The following is a 16986-nucleotide window of genomic DNA, read 5'->3' on the forward strand; positions in this document are numbered from 1 at the left end:
TTCCGTCAGGGGAAGCAGAGGGTCCAGAAACCGTTCTGCGCATAGTCCCAGTGGAGCTCTCCCATTGAAAGGTTGACAGACAACCTGGTCTTGTTGAGACCCATTGTCCACAGACAAAAAGGAGGGAAGACGCAGGCGTCGAAGTTGTCCCACCATCACCGGAATGCATCTTGCCAGAGTCTCGGGGTCTGAGACTGGGGGGAAGAATAGCGGAAGCTTGAGGTTCCAAGCTGTCGCGATCAGGTCCCCCAGACCAGCACTTGCTGGTTACCCAAGGTCAAAGACCCCCAGGTACACTCTCTCTACGAGGCTCTGCTCGGATAGTCTGAGAGAACATTCCCCTGCCTGGAATCAGAGAGCCGATGGTGGTATTGAAAGAATCTCAATCATCCCGGTATCTCTACTGCAAGATGTGAAGGTGTGAAAATGCGTCCCCTGCTGGTTAGAATACGCCAGAATCATGAAGTCGACGCGCACGGGGCGACTCGGCAGGAGCTGTAGGATCTGTAGAGGGGCCAGACTAAGGCCCCTAAGCCTGCCTGAATGATGGAGGGGTATCCTTCAGGTCTTGACCATAGGCCTGGACCGGAACATGCCCCCCCCCCCTTTCCTTTGAAGAGTCCGAGAACCGCATCAAGAATGTGGGGAAAGGACGAGAATATCCACTACCATCAAGAGGCTCCATAGGTCAACACCCATTGCAGGTCTAATAGTTCCGCTGGTCCCATAGGGCCAGGGAGTCCGGTTAAACATTGCCTGAAGCCACCGGAACTTGGATCGCCCCACATGGAACTTATCCTGAGGCGACCGTTCGGACTATAGACGGGTCAATGAGGACAGGAGAACTAGGAAACGTTCAAAGGTAGGGCTGAAAGCTCTGCTTGACTGAGAACAGGTACTGCAACTCTCCTCAGTCTTGCCACAGTCAACCGAAAGGAAGGCTCGGAGGATGTGGTAACAGAATCTGGCGTCCCCAGGTGGTCACCCATCCAAGTACCGACGTTGCTTAACCTCGCTGGACGGACGAGAAGCGGGGTTTCCAACGTGGTAAGGCCGTTGACTCAATATCATGGCCAGATACTCCAGATGTTGAGGCAGAGGAAGAGAAGGCTCCAAGCAAAATACCATGAGCTCACACTCATGGTAAGCATCCGGAAGCTTGTCCCGGCGCTGAAGAAGGTCGAACCCGAGCCTACCGGAGTTGACCAGCCCTCCAAACAGCAGAGGAGGCGGAAGCCTGCACCTGAGCGGCCAAGAGGAAGGCAGGGAGAGTTCTCTGGGGAAACAAACCTGCTATGCCACGGCGGGATAGCCACACTGCATCATAAGCAGGAATACTTGTAGTCTAGGCTGAATTCGACGAGCACCCTGGAAGATGGATGGAATGGAAACTGAAAGTACCCGTCCTTCCGATCCAGGGTTTAAGGAGTCCTGTCGCCTCGTTACCAGTCTGATCGATTCTGCTGGTCTACGCTGGCCGAAGTTTGTTCGACAAACTTGATCAGGGCTGAGAGGTCGACTACGGACATCCCCTCTCAGATCCTTCCTTACAAGAAAGGATCGACTGAGGGGGCCGGGGGTGAAGCCGTCGATGATCCTAAGGAAGACCTTCGCCTAAGGTATGGATCATTCTGCCCAACCGGGCAACTCTGCTGACGCTATGGCATAGAGGTTCAGAGACACTGAATTCGCTGACAGAGACGGCAGGCGCGATATCCTTGGCTAATCACAGAGATTGTGCGGGAATGGGCATCGGGAAGCTGTCATTCGGATGAGTAACCTTAAGCATCCTCCCAGCGAAAAACCTGCAATCCTAGAGTTTGTGAACTCCTTTTAGGACTATGCCCCCCCGGGGGAGTCTCCCGTGCCATCTGTTCCTGACAGGAGGAAACTGCAATTGGACACCTTGTCCCAGTTGTCATAGCCGATAACTTAGGCCGACGTGGTTGAAAGAAAAGGGCGCTGGAGCCCTGCAGAGTCTGGAAGAAAGTGCCTTGGAGGAGTGAAACCGGAAGTCGATTTCCTCCGCACAGCAACTGTCTAAGTCTCTGTCCTTGGGCACAAACAAACTCTTCTCAAGGATGGAAGGGTGTCTGAGGTCGTCGACCTCCACAGATGAGACACCCGAAGGAAGCCCTCAGTCAGCGCGTCCAGATGGTACAACATCGAGCTTGTCCGCAAGTTAGATACTTAACGACGAAAGGCCAAGGTGCCTGAGCTCGAGAGGAGGAAAGTACCCCTGATCTTCCTGTAGCTTCCTTGAACCAAACCTCGGGCCGTAACCGAGGAGGGAAAGAACCTGGTAAGCTCCCAGAGGAAGAGGTAAGCAGTCACCCCTTGTCCGATGGAGAAATCTCGAACGGAAAGCCCCCCCGCCAAAAATCCTTCCAGGGAATGACGGGGAAGGGCTAACCCAGGTTCAGGAAAGAGGAGTGTTGTTCAGATCTCCCTTAAGTTTCTCCTATTCTTGCAAGTGCCATGCTCTGCGTTTACGGGGTGAGGCCGTGTTCTCGAAATACGCTCCAGAAGAACTCGCCAGGCTGGCCATGCTGCGAAAACCCCATTGGGAATTGTGGTCGCAATCGCCCTGGAGCTCGCGCGACGGAAATTCAAAGATTTCGCGTGGGCGAACGTGGAAGCGCCCATGCGCGGTAACGCAAACGAAGGTGAGCGAAGGAGCGCAGAAGGAGGGCGAGCGTGGTAGGAAGGGCGAGAGCTGGTGGTCGGCGAGCGATAACCCATAGACGAGCAATGGATACTGCAAGAAATAAGCCGACGTTTGTGCGAAGAAACACTGTAGGTTCGCGCGACGGAACACCATCCGTCCGTGCGATGGAAAAACCGTTGGTTCGCGCGTGGGCGAACATTGGAGAGCATGGGCGCGGACGCGCATGAGCGTAGACGTGCAGGCACGTGGGCGTGTGGGCACGCAGGCGAGTGGTCGCGCGGGTGCGCGGGCGAGCGGTCGCGCGGGCGCGCAGGCGAGCGGTCGCGCGGGCGCGCAGGCGAGCGGTCGTGAGGGTGGGCAGGTGGATGAAAGCGAGTCCGAGGCGGCGAACGCAAGCGTTAGCGCGATGGCGAGGAAACGCGCTGCCGCGTGGGTGAGGAAGACCGCTGGCGATATGGATCAACAAGCGATCGGTGGTGAGCTGGTGAGCGCTAACGCGCAGGTTGGCGATGGCGCGTTGTGTTATGCCGAGGCGATGGTCGAGCAGCATGCGCAGGTGAGCGATCGTGCGTTGGCGAGCAGTATGCGAAAGTGAGCAATCGCGAGCAGCATGTGCAGGAGGGCGATCGCGCGATGGTGATCAGCATGCGCCGGGTCGCGCGATGGTGATCAGTATGCGCAGGGTCGGGCGATGGTGATCAGCATCCGCAGGTGTGCGGTCGCGCGATGGCGATCAGCATCCGCAGTTGAGGGTCGCGCGAAGAGAGAGAAAGACATAAGTCAAACTCGATCGCCACCCATAAAATTACGCCGTGGTGGCCTAACTGCCGAGGACTCCACAAAGATATCGTACACTACACACACAAATCTGAAAAGGAAACTTACTTACTGTATTTCTATACTCAAATATATATACAAACATGAAAACATGTTTACATATATATTGAGTAAATGAAAAGTAAGCGATTAAGTAAAGACAAAACAAACAATGGCTGCCAAGAGAGGACCAAGACAGAGACGTCTGTCACAGTCCGAGCCAAAAGTGAAAGTGAGTATTCACCTGTGTGTGAGGGGGAGGAGGGGTAGCTAGCTACCACTCCCCTACCCCCGCTAACTATCGCGGGGGTAATACACCCTCGTTAAATTCTAATGGCTCGCCATTTCAGCTACGCTAAAAGGTAACCCCTTTGTAAATAGCGTGGTTTGTATTTCGGTTACGGAACAAACTTAATTCACATCGCTGAATGCGCAAACATTATCTAGCTGTGTTAACCACACAATCATGAATGCATCATATATGATAGTTTTTGGCAATCAAGTGGATAACTGTAGCATAAAAACTAAGAAGCTGCATGCCTGACCTTCATAAAGATCAGGGCCTTAAATGACTTATAAATTCAAGTTTATTCAACAAATATAAACTAAAATTCAATGTATTACTTTATAGATACAATTAGCTCCATAAAACTCACCTTTGTTCAATCTCAGCTTTGTGCTCTGCTATTGCTTCCAGAACTCTATTTTTTAGCTCTGGAAATACTTCCATGCACTCTGGAAGATCTCCACTTGTAGGATCCCCAAACATCAGCTGTGCGACTATGTGACCGCCGAACACCATTTGGGAAATTCCATGGCCAGCCCCACTATCGCATGCTCCTCGACAAGCATTGTATTCATCAATTACAATCTGGGAAAAAAGAAATTCAATTAATACATACATACATACTGTACATATACCAAGGCACTTCCCCCAATTTTGGGGGGTAGCCGACATCAACAAATGAAACAAAACAAAAAGGGGACCTCTACTCTCTACGTTCCTCCAGCCTAACAAGGGACTCAACCGAGTTCAGCTGGTACTGCTAGGGTGACACAGCCCACCCTCCCACATTATCCACCACAGATGAAGCTTCATAATGCTGAATCCCCTACTGCTGCTACCTCCGCGGTCATCTAAGGCACCAGAGGCAGCAGCAGGGCCTACCGGAACTGCGTCACAATCGCTCGCCATTCATTCCTATTTCTAGCACGCTCTCTTGCCTCTCTCACATCTATCCTCCTATCACCCAGAGCTTCCTTCACTCCATCCATCCACCCACCCAAACCTTGGCCTTCCTCTTGTACTTCTCCCATCAACTCTTGCATTCATCACCTTCTTTGGCAGACAGCCATTTTCCATTCTCTCAACATGGCCAAACCACCTCAACACATTCATATCCACTCTAGCTGCTAACTCATTTCTTACACCCGTTCTCACTCTCACCACTTCGTTCCTAACCCTATCTACTCGAGATACACCAGCCATACTCCTTAGACACTTCATCTCAAACACATTCAATTTCTGCCTCTCCGTCACTTTCATTCCCCACAACTCCGATCCTTACATCACAGTTGGTACAATCACTTTCTCATATAGAACTCTCTTTACATTCATGCCCAACCCTCTATTTTTTACTACTCCCTTAACTGCCCCCAACACTTTGCAACCTTCATTCACTCTCTGACGTACATCTGCTTCCACTCCACCATTTGCTGCAACAACAGACCCCAAGTACTTAAACTGATCCACCTCCTCAAGTAACTCTCCATTCAACATGACATTCAACCTTGCACCACCTTCCCTTCTCGTACATCTCATAACCTTACTCTTACCCACATTAACTCTAAACTTCCTTCTCTCACACACTTCCAAATTCTGTCACTAATCGGCCAAGCTTCTCTTCCTCGTCTGCAACCAGTACAGTATCATCCGCAAACAGCAACTGATTTACCTCCCATTCACAGTCATTCTCGTCTACCAGTTTTAAACCTCGTCCAAGCACTCGAGCATTTACATCTCTCACCACTCCATCAACATACAAGTTAAACAACCACGGTGACATCACACATCCCTGTCTCAGCCCCACTCTCACCGGAAACCAATCACTCACTTCATTTCCTATCCTAACACATGCTTTACTACCTTTGTAGAAACTTTTCACTGTTTGCAACAACCTTCCACCAACTCCATATAACCTCATCACATTCCACATTGCTTCCCTATCAACTCTATCATACGCTTTCTCCAGATCCATAAACGCAACATACACCTTCTTACCTTTTGCTAAACATTTCTCGCATATCTGCCTTACTGTAAAAATCTGATTCATACAACCCCTACCTCTTCTATAACCACCCTGTATTTCTAAGATTGCATTCTCTGTTTTATCCTTGATCCTATTAATCATTACTCTACCATACACTTTTCCAACTACGCTTAACAAACTAATACCTCTTGAATTACAACACTCATGCACATCTCCCTTACCCTTATATAGTGGTACAATACATGCACAAACCCAATCTACTGGTACCATTGACAACACAAAACACATATTAAACAATCTCACCAATCATTCAAGTACAGTCACACCCCCTTCCTTCAACATCTCAGCTCTCACACCATCCATACCAGACGCTTTTCCTAATCTCGTTTCATCTAGTGCTCTCCTCACTTCATCTATTGTAATCTCTGTCTCATTCTCATCTCCCATCACTGGCACCTCAACACCTGCAACAGCAATTATATCTGCCTCCCTATTATCCTCAACATTCAGTAAACTTTCAAAATATTCCGCCCATCTTTTCCTTGCCTCCTCTCCTTTTAACAACCTTCCATTTCCATCTTTCACTGTCACTTCAATTCTTGAGCCAGCCTTTCTTACTCTCTTCACTTCTTTCCAAAACTTCTTCTTATTTTCTTCATATGAATGACCTAATCCCTGACCCCACCTCAGGTCAGCTGCCCTCTTTGCCTCACGTACCTTGCGCTTTACTTCCACATTTTTCTCTCTATATTTTTCATACTTCTCTATACTATTACTCTGCAGCCATTCTTCAAAAGCCCTCTTTTTCTCTTCCACTTTTACCTTCACTCCTTCATTCCACCATTCACTGCCCTTCCTCATGCTGCCTCCAACAACCTTCTTGCCACACACATCACTTGCAATCCCAACAATATTTTCTTTTACTAACTTCCACTCCTCCTCTAAATTGCCAGTTTCTCTTACTTTCACTTCGTCATATGTCATTTTCAACCTTTCCTGATATTTACCTTTTACCCCCAGTTTTATTAGCTCTTCAACCCTCACTAGCTCCCTTTTACATCCACCTAGTCTATTCCCCACTCTTTTGCTACAATTAATTTTCCTTCCACCAAAAAATGATCAGACATACCGTTAGCCATACCCCTAAACACGTGCACGTCTTTCAATCTTCCAAACATTCTTTTAGTTATCAACACATAATCCATTAATGCCCTTTCTACTACTCTTCCATTTGCCACTCTTACCCATGTATACTTATTTTTATCTTTCTTTTTAAAAAAGCTATTACTTATCACCATCTCTTGCTCAACACACATATCTACCAGTCTCTCACCACTCATTTTCACCTGGTACGCCATACTTCCCAATGACACCTTCTACCTCTCCAGCGCCCACTCTAGAATTCAAGTCACCCATGACAACTACATAATTCCTTTTACCCAGTCCTTCTACACACCTAGTTAATTCATTCCAGAACTCAAACCACTGCAGGTAAACCATGTTACCCTGTGTACCTAGTATTAAGATTAATAATGCTGCGTCCCCATACCCTGACGAGGTGGTATTGGAAAAGTCCCAGTCCACAGTTTTCCATCTAAAGAACTTCGGAACAACTTTCTAGGACGAGTCACACTTCTTCATACCTACACACACAGATTACGTAGGCCGCAAACCTTGCGTAGAACTGTACTGTACAGTGCTAACATAGTACAGTAAGCCCTTAACTTACTAGGAATGAAGTTAAGTGAACCTGAAAATGTGGCTGTCAAATAGTTTTCTTTAAGTCTCCACAAGTTCTTAAAACGCCACTGAATCCATAAAGATTAAGTGGTTTGTAAGCATACAATAAATGAAAAAGGGAGAGAAAGAGAGAATGGATTTACTATATTTATTAATACAATTATGATTCATACTCTATTCAATGTTATGTTTACATTTTCTCTTTCAGGTCATTATTACATGTGAACAAAGAAATATTACAAATTCGTAGATATTTTGTATTTTTCCTAACTAGACAGACCTTAGCTATTTAATAGGGGTATTACTTTCGGTGTAGCTGAAATGACGAGCCATTAATTTTTAACGAGGGTTAACTACCCACACTGCTAGTTAGCGGGGTAAGGAGGGTAACTTGCTACCGCTCCCCTCCCACACCTCTGATTGACCTCACTTTGCTTGGAGGTAGGACTTCAAGGGGGATAGGGCTGGCAGGCAAGTTTGCTTAAATAGCTAAGGTTTGTATAATTAGGAAAAATACAAATTATCTACAAATTTGTCATTTGTTCCGAAACTGGAATACAAACCATGCTATTTAATATGGGTGACTCACCCATTAGGAAGGGTAGACGTCCCAGCCAATCTGGCTTTTAGGCTTTACCCGGGTCCTCCTTATCTGAGTGTATTAGCACTCAAGAAATAAGAAGTCCCTGCACCTCGCTAAAACCTTGCTACGCAAGGTTTGCAGCCTACGTAAGCTGTGTGTGCAGGTATGAAGAAGTGTGACTCGTCCTAGAAAGTTGTTCCGAAGTTCTTTAGATGGAAAACTGTGGACTGGGACTTTTTCAATACCACCTCGTCAGGGTATGGGGACGCAGCAATATTAATCTTAATACTAGGTACACAGGGTAACACGGTTTACCTGCAGTGGTTTGAGGTCAGCTATGCAGAGAACTCAGGATGCTGCTTTCCCCAAGAGAGGGGATGATGAAGAAAAGAATAAGGGCCAGTCAAACCTTTCCATTCATGCAGACTAAAACCGGGTAACAATGCCCTCAACCTTCTGCTACTTGTCCAATAAGGAGCTTGAGCTTTTAAACCTGCAGTTGCGCAGCCACCACAGGACCGATAGAAAATGTATCGAGTCTCCTATGGGTCACGTCTTGCAGGTAGTGGGATGTGAACGTGTTTTGACGTTTCCACACCCAAGCTTGAAGAACCTACGTCACTGAAAAATTTCTTTTGAAGGCCAAGGATGTAGCTATGCCCCTGACATCATGTGCTCTGGGGCGACGTAACAGAGGAGGGTCTGGATTCAGTGCAAGGTCAATGACCCTGCGAATCCATGCTGAGATGGTGTTCTTGGTGACCCTCCTCTTAGTCATTCCTGTGCTGACGAATAGTGCTGACACACGAGGACGGGCTGCGGCTGTTCTCTTGAGGTACGGCCTCAAAATCCTTACTGGGCATAGTAAGAGATAGTCTGGGTCATCAATTACAGTACAGAGACTAGAAATCCGGAAGGAGTCGAATCGAGGATCTGCTAATCCCGGTTTCTGAGTCTTAGCAATAAACTCAGGGACAAAGCTAAACATTACTTCTCCCCATTTCCTTTAATGGGCGATGTCATGTGAGAGACCATGAAGTTCACTGACTCGCTTGGCCGAGGCCAAAGCTAGCAGGAACACCGTCTTCCAAGTCAGGTGGCGACCTGTTGCCTGACGTAATGGTTCACAGGGAGATCTCTTAAGAGACCTGAGAACTTGAACCACGTTCCATGGGGGAGGTTTCACTTCTGACTGGGGGCAGGTAATTTCATAACTCCGAATGAGTGGAGAAAGTTCTAGCGATGAAAAAATTTCCATTCCTTTCAATATGAAGGCGAGGCTTAAGGCTGAGCGATAGCCTTTCACTGCCGAGACTGAAAGGCACATTTCTTCACGCAAATACACAATGGACTCTGTTATTGCCGAAATAGTGGCATCGAGTGCAGAGATAGCCCTTCCACGGCACCAACCACAGAAGAATTTCCACTTTGCCTGGTAGACTGCTGCTGATGATTTTCACAGATGTCCAGACATCCTAATCGCAACTTGTTGCGAAAATCCTCTCTCAGAAAGGAGATGCTGGATATTCTCCAGGCGTGAAGTCGTAGTGAAGCTACGGCTTTGTAGAAGATGTTGGCGTGTGGTTGTTTGAGTAGATTGTGTCGTGGAGGGAGTTCTGTTGGTGGCTCCGTTAGGAGTTGCAGAAGGTCCGGGAACCATTCTGCATGATGCCATAGCGGAGCTATGAGGGTCATTGAAATATTGACTGATGTTCTGGTCTTGTTGAGTACCCTCCTCATCAGACAGAACGGGGAAAAAGCAAAAAAGTCGATGTTGTCTACCATTGTTGGAAAGCATCTTGCCAGAAAGCCTTGGGGTCTGGGACTGGGGAACAATACAGCAGGAGCCTGAAGTTCAGGGCCGTTGCAAAGATGTCCACAGTCGGAGAACCCCACAAAGTCAGGACTTTGTTGGCTACCAGATGATCCAAAGACCACTCAGTGATCACTATCCGAGATGCTATGCTAAGGTTGTTGGCGAGCACATTCCTTTTGCCTAGAATGAAGCGTGCGGTGGTATCGAGTGGATTTCGGCCCATCTCGGTATCTCTACTGCTAGATGGGATAGTTGCTGTGAAAGAGTACCTCCTTGTTTGTTGATGTAGGCCACTACTGTGGTGTTGTCGCTCATTACCACCACAGAGTGACTTTCCAGGTACTGTTGGAACTGTTGAAGGGCCAGAAAGACGGCTTTCATCTCTAGGAGAATTATGTGGAGGTACTTTTCTGACTCTGACCAGAGGCCTGAGGTCGTGTGGTGCAGCACGTGAGGCCCCCACCCTTTTTTTTGAAGCGTCCGAAAACAACATCAAATCCAGGGGGAGGACGAGAAGGTCCACTCCTTTTCGTAGGTTCTCATCTGCCACCCACCACTGGAGATCAGTCAGTTCCGCAGGTCCCATGGGGATCTGGATGTCCGTGGAGTTGTACGCTTGATTCCACCAGGACTTGAGTCGCCACTGGAGGGATCTCATCTTGAGGCGACCATTGGGAACTAGACGGGCCAGCGATGAAAGGTGACCGAGGAGACGTAACCACGATTGGGCTGGAAGTTCTCCTCGTCTGAGAAGAGGTCTTGTGACTTTCCTCAGCCTTGCTATCCTGTCATCTGATGGGAAGGCTTTGTGGACATTGGTGTCTATAATCATGCCTAAGTATACCAGTCTTTGAGTGGGAAGCAGTGAAGACTTCTCGAGATTTACCATGATCCCCAGATCAGGGCAAGGTCTCAGAAGTTTGTCTCAGTGTTGAAGAAGGGATGACACCGAGTCTCCTAGGATTAACCAGTCGTCCAAATAACGGAAGATACGGATACCAATCCTGTATGCCCAAGATGAAACTAGGGTGAACACTCTGGTGAAGACTTGTGGTGCTGTGGAGAGACCGAAGCACAGCACCTTGAACTGGTACTTTCTGTTGTCTAGGCTGAATCTTAAGTACTTCCTTGAAGACGGATGCACTGGGATCTGGAAGTATGCGTCCTTTAGGTCCAGTGTGCACATGAAGTCTTGCGGTCTTACTGCTAGTCTGACCGTGTCTGCCGTCTCCATGCTGAATAGAGTTTGTTTGACAAACTTGTTCAGAGCTGAGAGGTCAATGACTGGTCTCCAGCCTCCAGACGCCTTCTTTACAAGAAAGAGTCGACTGAAGAAGACTGAAGATCCGTCGAGGACCTCTTGGAGAGCGCCCTTCTTCAACAGGATCTGGACTTCTGCCTGAAAGGCTTGCCCCCTTGCCAATACCATGGCAAGGGAGTTCAATAACACTGGATTCGTTGTCAGGGGAGGTACAGATGTTATGAACGGGACGCGATATCCTAGACTGATCACGGAGATTGTCCAGGAATCAGCCTCGAGTTGCTTCCACCTGTTTGAGCAACTTTGTAGGCATCCCTCCCACTGGTGGACATGCAAGGGGACTGCCTATCCTAGCGTTTGCGGCCTCGGCTGCTCCCTCTAGGATTCTTGCCTCCCCTGGAGGACTTTATGCCTTTCCTTTCTTTGACAGGAAAAGGCTTAGACACCAAGGTTTTCCCTGCTGTTGTCGTCTTAGTGGTCTTGACTGGACGGGACTGCTGTGGTGCCGGAGGCTTATAGGGCTTGGACGTTAAAGCCCTATGAAGGAGGGAGCCTTGATGAGACTTCCTCCACCTCTCAGCGGCATGTTCTACATCCTTAGGCTCGAACAAGATGGATCCCTCTAGAGAGGAATGTCTGAGCCTATTGATCTCGGTGCTAGGGACCTTCTGATGGAATCTCTCAGCTACTGCATCCTGACGTTTCAGAATTGTATTTGCCCACAAGTTCGAGACTTGGTGGGCAAGAAACTCGATCGTGCGAGTACCTGAGAGAAGAAAGGTTTCCATAGCTTTCCTGGTACGTTCTTTGGAGAAATCCTCAGAACATATCAGGATACCTAGGGTCCCCAACCAGATATCGATGCATGGCACACTTCGCAACTTTCTCCTGGTTGAGGATCTCGGCTGCCGAGAACGAGACCTGCCGGTTGGAGAGTCTCTCAAGAGCGACTCCCCTAGTAAGCTCTTCCAGCGAGTGGTGAAGAGAAAGAGCTAAACAAGGCTCCTCAAGGATCTCGAAGTACCTCCTCTGCTGTACGCGAGGAGGTGGGAGGAGCTTGTTGGTGGCACCGTAACGGTTGGAGGAGGACATCTCGGAGAGCTATTGTGAGATCTAGTCCCTGGTACTCTTGACCCCTGAGACCAGGTCACCGTTGCACTGGTTTTAGAGGTTTTCTGAGTACCAAAGACACGGTCCAAAACCGTGTCCTTGCCCTCTCGAGGAGGGATCTCTGGGTCGGAAAACCCGTTGAGAGCCCTCAGAGTCAGAACTTGCCAAAACGCATGTTCTGACTCGTGCTGGTCTCCTCCTGCTGTAGGACTTGCAGCGAAGTCTCCTTCTATCCCCGAAGGCTCTTCTTGGGGAAAGTCGCGGACGTTCCTTGAGTGGCTAGCTGGCTCCATCCTAGTCCTAGTAGAGGACTTCGGCAATGTTTTGGAGTCCTTAGATTCCTTCCTGGGAAGAATGTAGGACTCCAACATTGACGAGGGTGGCATGTTCCTTTCAATCCCCGACTGAGTAGACACCTCGGCGCGAGGAGAGGTTTCCCCCATTGGTGCAATGGGGGAAAGTCTCTCCTCGCGTGATTCCCCTAGGAACGGGAAATCTTCGTGCGAAAGGGAAGGAGAGGCAGTCTGGGGAAAAGAGGGAACCTGCCTCGAAGGTCTGTGTGGAGTCAGTTTTGCCCTTGGGGAAGTTACCGCGTCTGGAACTCCTCTTTTTCTCTTCAAAGGGGTAGAAGCAGCCATGGATCTGTGCCCTAATTCAGAGAAGAGGGGCTTGAAAGCCTGCGTTATGGCTCTGATCAGTGCACCGAACCAGGGCTGTTAGCTGACAGATGCGCTGTCAGACATACTCTTTGAAGGGACAGGAATTGAAGGATCCCTGGGAGGAGTCCTCACCATTGGTGGGTTCGCCTGTGATGGCTTTGGTATCCTGGACCCCTCTAGATGCTTCCCTTCTCCCACAATGCGCGGTGGTATGCGCTTGCGGGGAGGGGAATGAGGCGATAGCCACCTTGCCGTGCGTATATCAGCAGTCTCACGCGCGGGATGATATTGACATTCGCGCGAGGGAGCATACCGGGGCTCGGGCGAGGGAGCATACCGGGGCTCGGGCGAGGGAGCATACCGGGGCTCGGGCGAGGGAGCATACCGGGGCTCGGGCGAGGGAGCATACCGGGGCTCGGGCGAGGGAGAATACCGGGGCTCGCGCGAGGGAGAATACCGGGACTCGCGCGCAGGAGACTGTGGGCATACGCGCGGGCACGGGAGACTGTTGGTGCGCGATCGCGCGTGAGGGAGACTGTTGGCGCGTATGCGAGCGGGGAAGAGTATTCGCGCGTGCGCAAGATCGATGGATTGAGTGCGCGCGCGAGCCAGAGTTCGCGCGTACCTGTACCAGCCGTAGGGCGCGCGCGCAGGAGAAAGATCCCTAGCGCGCGGGCGCGCAGTTGAAACATGAGAGGCACGTGGGCGCGCGATAGAACGTTGGCGTGAATCCTTTGGAGAGGATACGCGAGCGCGCGCAGGGCGGGCGTACATATCCTCGCGGATGCGTGCGGGGGGAAGGCTGGCGCAACGGCGAGCGCTGGCGCGATGGTACTAGCTGGTGCGTGAAAAAAGCCAGCTTTGTTGACTTCCCAGCAGCGCCCAGATCAGTAGATCGTTGGTGCGCAGGAGAGTTAGGTGTTGGGCACGTTTGAGCGCGGGCAGGAGACTGATGGCACGCGGGAGAGTGCTGGCAAGCAGGAGAGCCCTGGCGCGCAGGAGAGCGTTGGCGCGTAGGAGAGCGCTGGCGCACAGGTGAGAGTTGGCGCACAGCTGGGCGCGGGCGCGTTGGGAAATGTTTGCGCTTAGGCTCAGGCAAGACCTGGCGCACAGGAGAACGTGGGCGCGTATGTACATGAGGGCGTGCATAGCGCGTGATAGAGCTATGCTCCTGTTGGGACGTATGCGCGTGTTGGCGCATACGCCCTTGATGCCCTGTGTTAGGGTTTAGAGATGGGGCCTGCCGAGCTACTAAAGAGCGCTCGTCAGGTTTCGTTGGCGCATAGCGCATATCTGGTTGGCGCGCCTTAGCATGCTCAGATGAAGCCTTGTTAGGCCTATGTAAAAAAGGTGACAGCAGGTCGGCAGGTCTGTCGGGTGGAAGGACGACGTGTCCTTTAAAAGGATGACCTTCTACTGAAGGAGATCGCAAACGATCTGCAGTAAGGTCCAGGACCAGTGACCAGTGCAGGAACAGTGATAGGTGATTGGTTTCGAGGCTCCTCTGCGGTAGACTGCAACGAAGGTGATGAACCAAAGAGGCGCCTCCTCGCCGCAGGTAAAGGAAGGCCTCTTAGGCGAAGAGGAAGGTGAGCCTTCTGACGAATGAGCCCTCTGGGGGCCGTTGGATCAGCAAGCTGACCTTCTGCAATCCTCCGAAGAGGAGTCTCTGTAAGTGAACTACCCCGAGGGGAAGAAACACCAGCAGGAGAGACCGACGATGGACTTAGTTTCTCCCTCGTAGGTTGAACAGAGACGGGAGAAACTAAGCCGTCAGCTACCGTAGGGTTTGGAGTGGAAGAGTTGATGGGTGATACCGCATTGGATACCTCTGACACCACAACGTCGACAAGAAACAGAGGATCAACCTCTGCCGGTGACGGCGATTGCTTGACAGCGGCACACAATCGGATGTAGTTAAGCAAAACCTCCTTGGAGGGCGAATCCGTAAGCCCCAAGGAGGACCAAAGCTGAAAAAGGGGGGTTAGTGACATATCCTCCCTAGGGGGGAGTGGTGGAGCTGCTTCGCTAGGGGAAGCAACGTCATCTCTCAAGCCCCGAGGTTGGTAAACAGTAAATCTGTCTACGCTACCACTCGACGGTCTCTCGAAAGAGACTGACCGAGTGGGAGCTTCTGAGGAGGTTTGGTCAATGGAAGAAGAGGCCTTGGGTTTTTCTCCTTTCAAAGAAACCTTCGAAGGAGAAATATCCCGTTTGGACTTCTTCTTCCGTTGTCGCGAAAACCTCTCCCACTGTGAGGTAGACCACTCACTACACCTGTTGTTGCTATCACACCGTTGGCCCCTACAAGAAGGACAAAGGGCGTGAGGATCAGTCTCGACCGCCGACATGAATGTTCCACAGGGGCGGTCGGGAAACCCAGGGGAAGTGCGCATGATTGCAGACGCCAACTTCACAAACAGAAAAAGAAAAAGACAAAAGCATTAAATGGCTGCCAAATGACGGCGAGAATGAGAGCAGACACGTCCGATTACCATCCGAGCTGAGAGCAAAGTGAGCTCAAGCACAGGTGTGTGAGGGGGGGGGGGGGGGTTTGCAAGCTACCCTCCCCTACCCCCGCTAACTGGCGGTGTGGGTAGTAAACCCTCGTTAAAAATTAATGCCTCATCATTTCAGCTACGCCGAAAGTAATACCCCCTATTAAATAGCGTGGTTTGTATTCCAGTTACGGAACAACTGCATTTCTCACATCAATCATAATTCACCTGTGAAGGGTTGTAGGTCAAAATTAGATGACATTCCAACAGAATACGAGGCTTCTATTTTCTAATCATCAAAGATGGCCAGGGGAAAGAAGAACATCTTGACATCAAGAAAATAGTCGGTGGACACAGAGTGCAGATACTACACTCAATCTCTTTTGACAAAGGCACAACAAATCAAGTGTTCCCCTGGACACAAGTGAAATCTCTCATCCTTGTACATACTGTACAATGAATGCCTCTTCATTTCAGATCATAGGAAATTTCATTCATACTTTTCAATAGGAAAAACATACTAAGAACTAAAATAAGCCCTGGGTCTGTTTCCAGTTATGGTGCAAAATAACAGTTATGAATACAGTAATCAAATAGGTGGAAAATATGACAAATTCGTAGATAATTTGTATTTTTCCTAACTATACAGACCTTAGCTATTTATTAGGGGTATTACTTTCGGCATTGCTGAAATGTCGAGCCATTAATTTTTAACGAGGATTAACTACCCACACTGCTAGTTAGCCGGGGGGGGGGGGGGGCATAGGGAGGGTAGCTTGCTACCGCTCACCCTCACAAACCTGTGATTGAGCTCACTTTGCTTGGAGGTAGGACTTCAAGGGGGATAGCGCTGGCGGGTAAGTTTGCTTAAATACTTAAGGTTTGTATAGTTCGGAAAAATGCAAATTATCTACGAATTTGTCATTTGTTCCATAACTGGAATACAAACCACGCTATTTAATAGGGGTGACTCACCCATTATCAAGGGTGGATGTCCCAGCCAATCTGGCTTTTGGCTTTTACCCAGGGGCTCCTTATCTGAGTGTATCAGCATTCAAGAAATAAGGAGTCCCTGCATTAACAATGCTACACAAGGTTTGTGGCTGACGCAAGTTGAGTGTTGAGGTATGTAGAAGTGTGACTGTCCTGGTAAAGTTATTCAGAGTTCTTTAGAAGGAAAAACTGTGCACTAGGACTTTCCCAATACCACCTCGTCAGAGTATGGGGATGCAACAGTATTAATCTTAATACTGGGTACACAAGGGAGCATGGTTTACCTGCAGTGGTATGAGGTTAGCTATGCAGAGAACCCAGGATGCTGCTTTTCCCAAGAGAGGGGAGAGTGAAGAAAAGAATAAGGGCCAGTCAAACCTTTTCATACATGCAGACTAAAACCGGGTAACAATGCCCTCAACCTTCTGCTACTAGTCCAATAAGGACCTTGATGTTTTAAACCAGCTGTTGTGCAGCCACCACAGAACCGATAGAGAACTTATCAAGTCTCCTGTGGGTCACGTCTTGCATGTAGTGGGATATAAACGTGGTCTGACGCTTCCACACCCCAG

At 49.5% G+C, this 16986-nt stretch overlaps 1 protein-coding gene across 1 annotated transcript in view; it reads right to left on the minus strand.

The window, feature by feature from the left end:
• The window catches only part of eIF2Bbeta (eukaryotic translation initiation factor 2B subunit beta), a 109784-nt gene that overhangs the window by 29737 nt on the left and 63061 nt on the right, over nt 1-16986 (minus strand). The window contains exon 4 of the mRNA XM_068362421.1: nt 4141-4355. Within this exon, the coding sequence (XP_068218522.1) occupies nt 4141-4355 (215 nt within the window). The remainder of the gene's footprint in view (nt 1-4140; nt 4356-16986) is intronic.

Source organism: Palaemon carinicauda, chromosome 39, assembly GCF_036898095.1.
Source record: "Palaemon carinicauda isolate YSFRI2023 chromosome 39, ASM3689809v2, whole genome shotgun sequence".
Classification (NCBI taxonomy): Eukaryota; Metazoa; Arthropoda; class Malacostraca; order Decapoda; family Palaemonidae; genus Palaemon; species Palaemon carinicauda.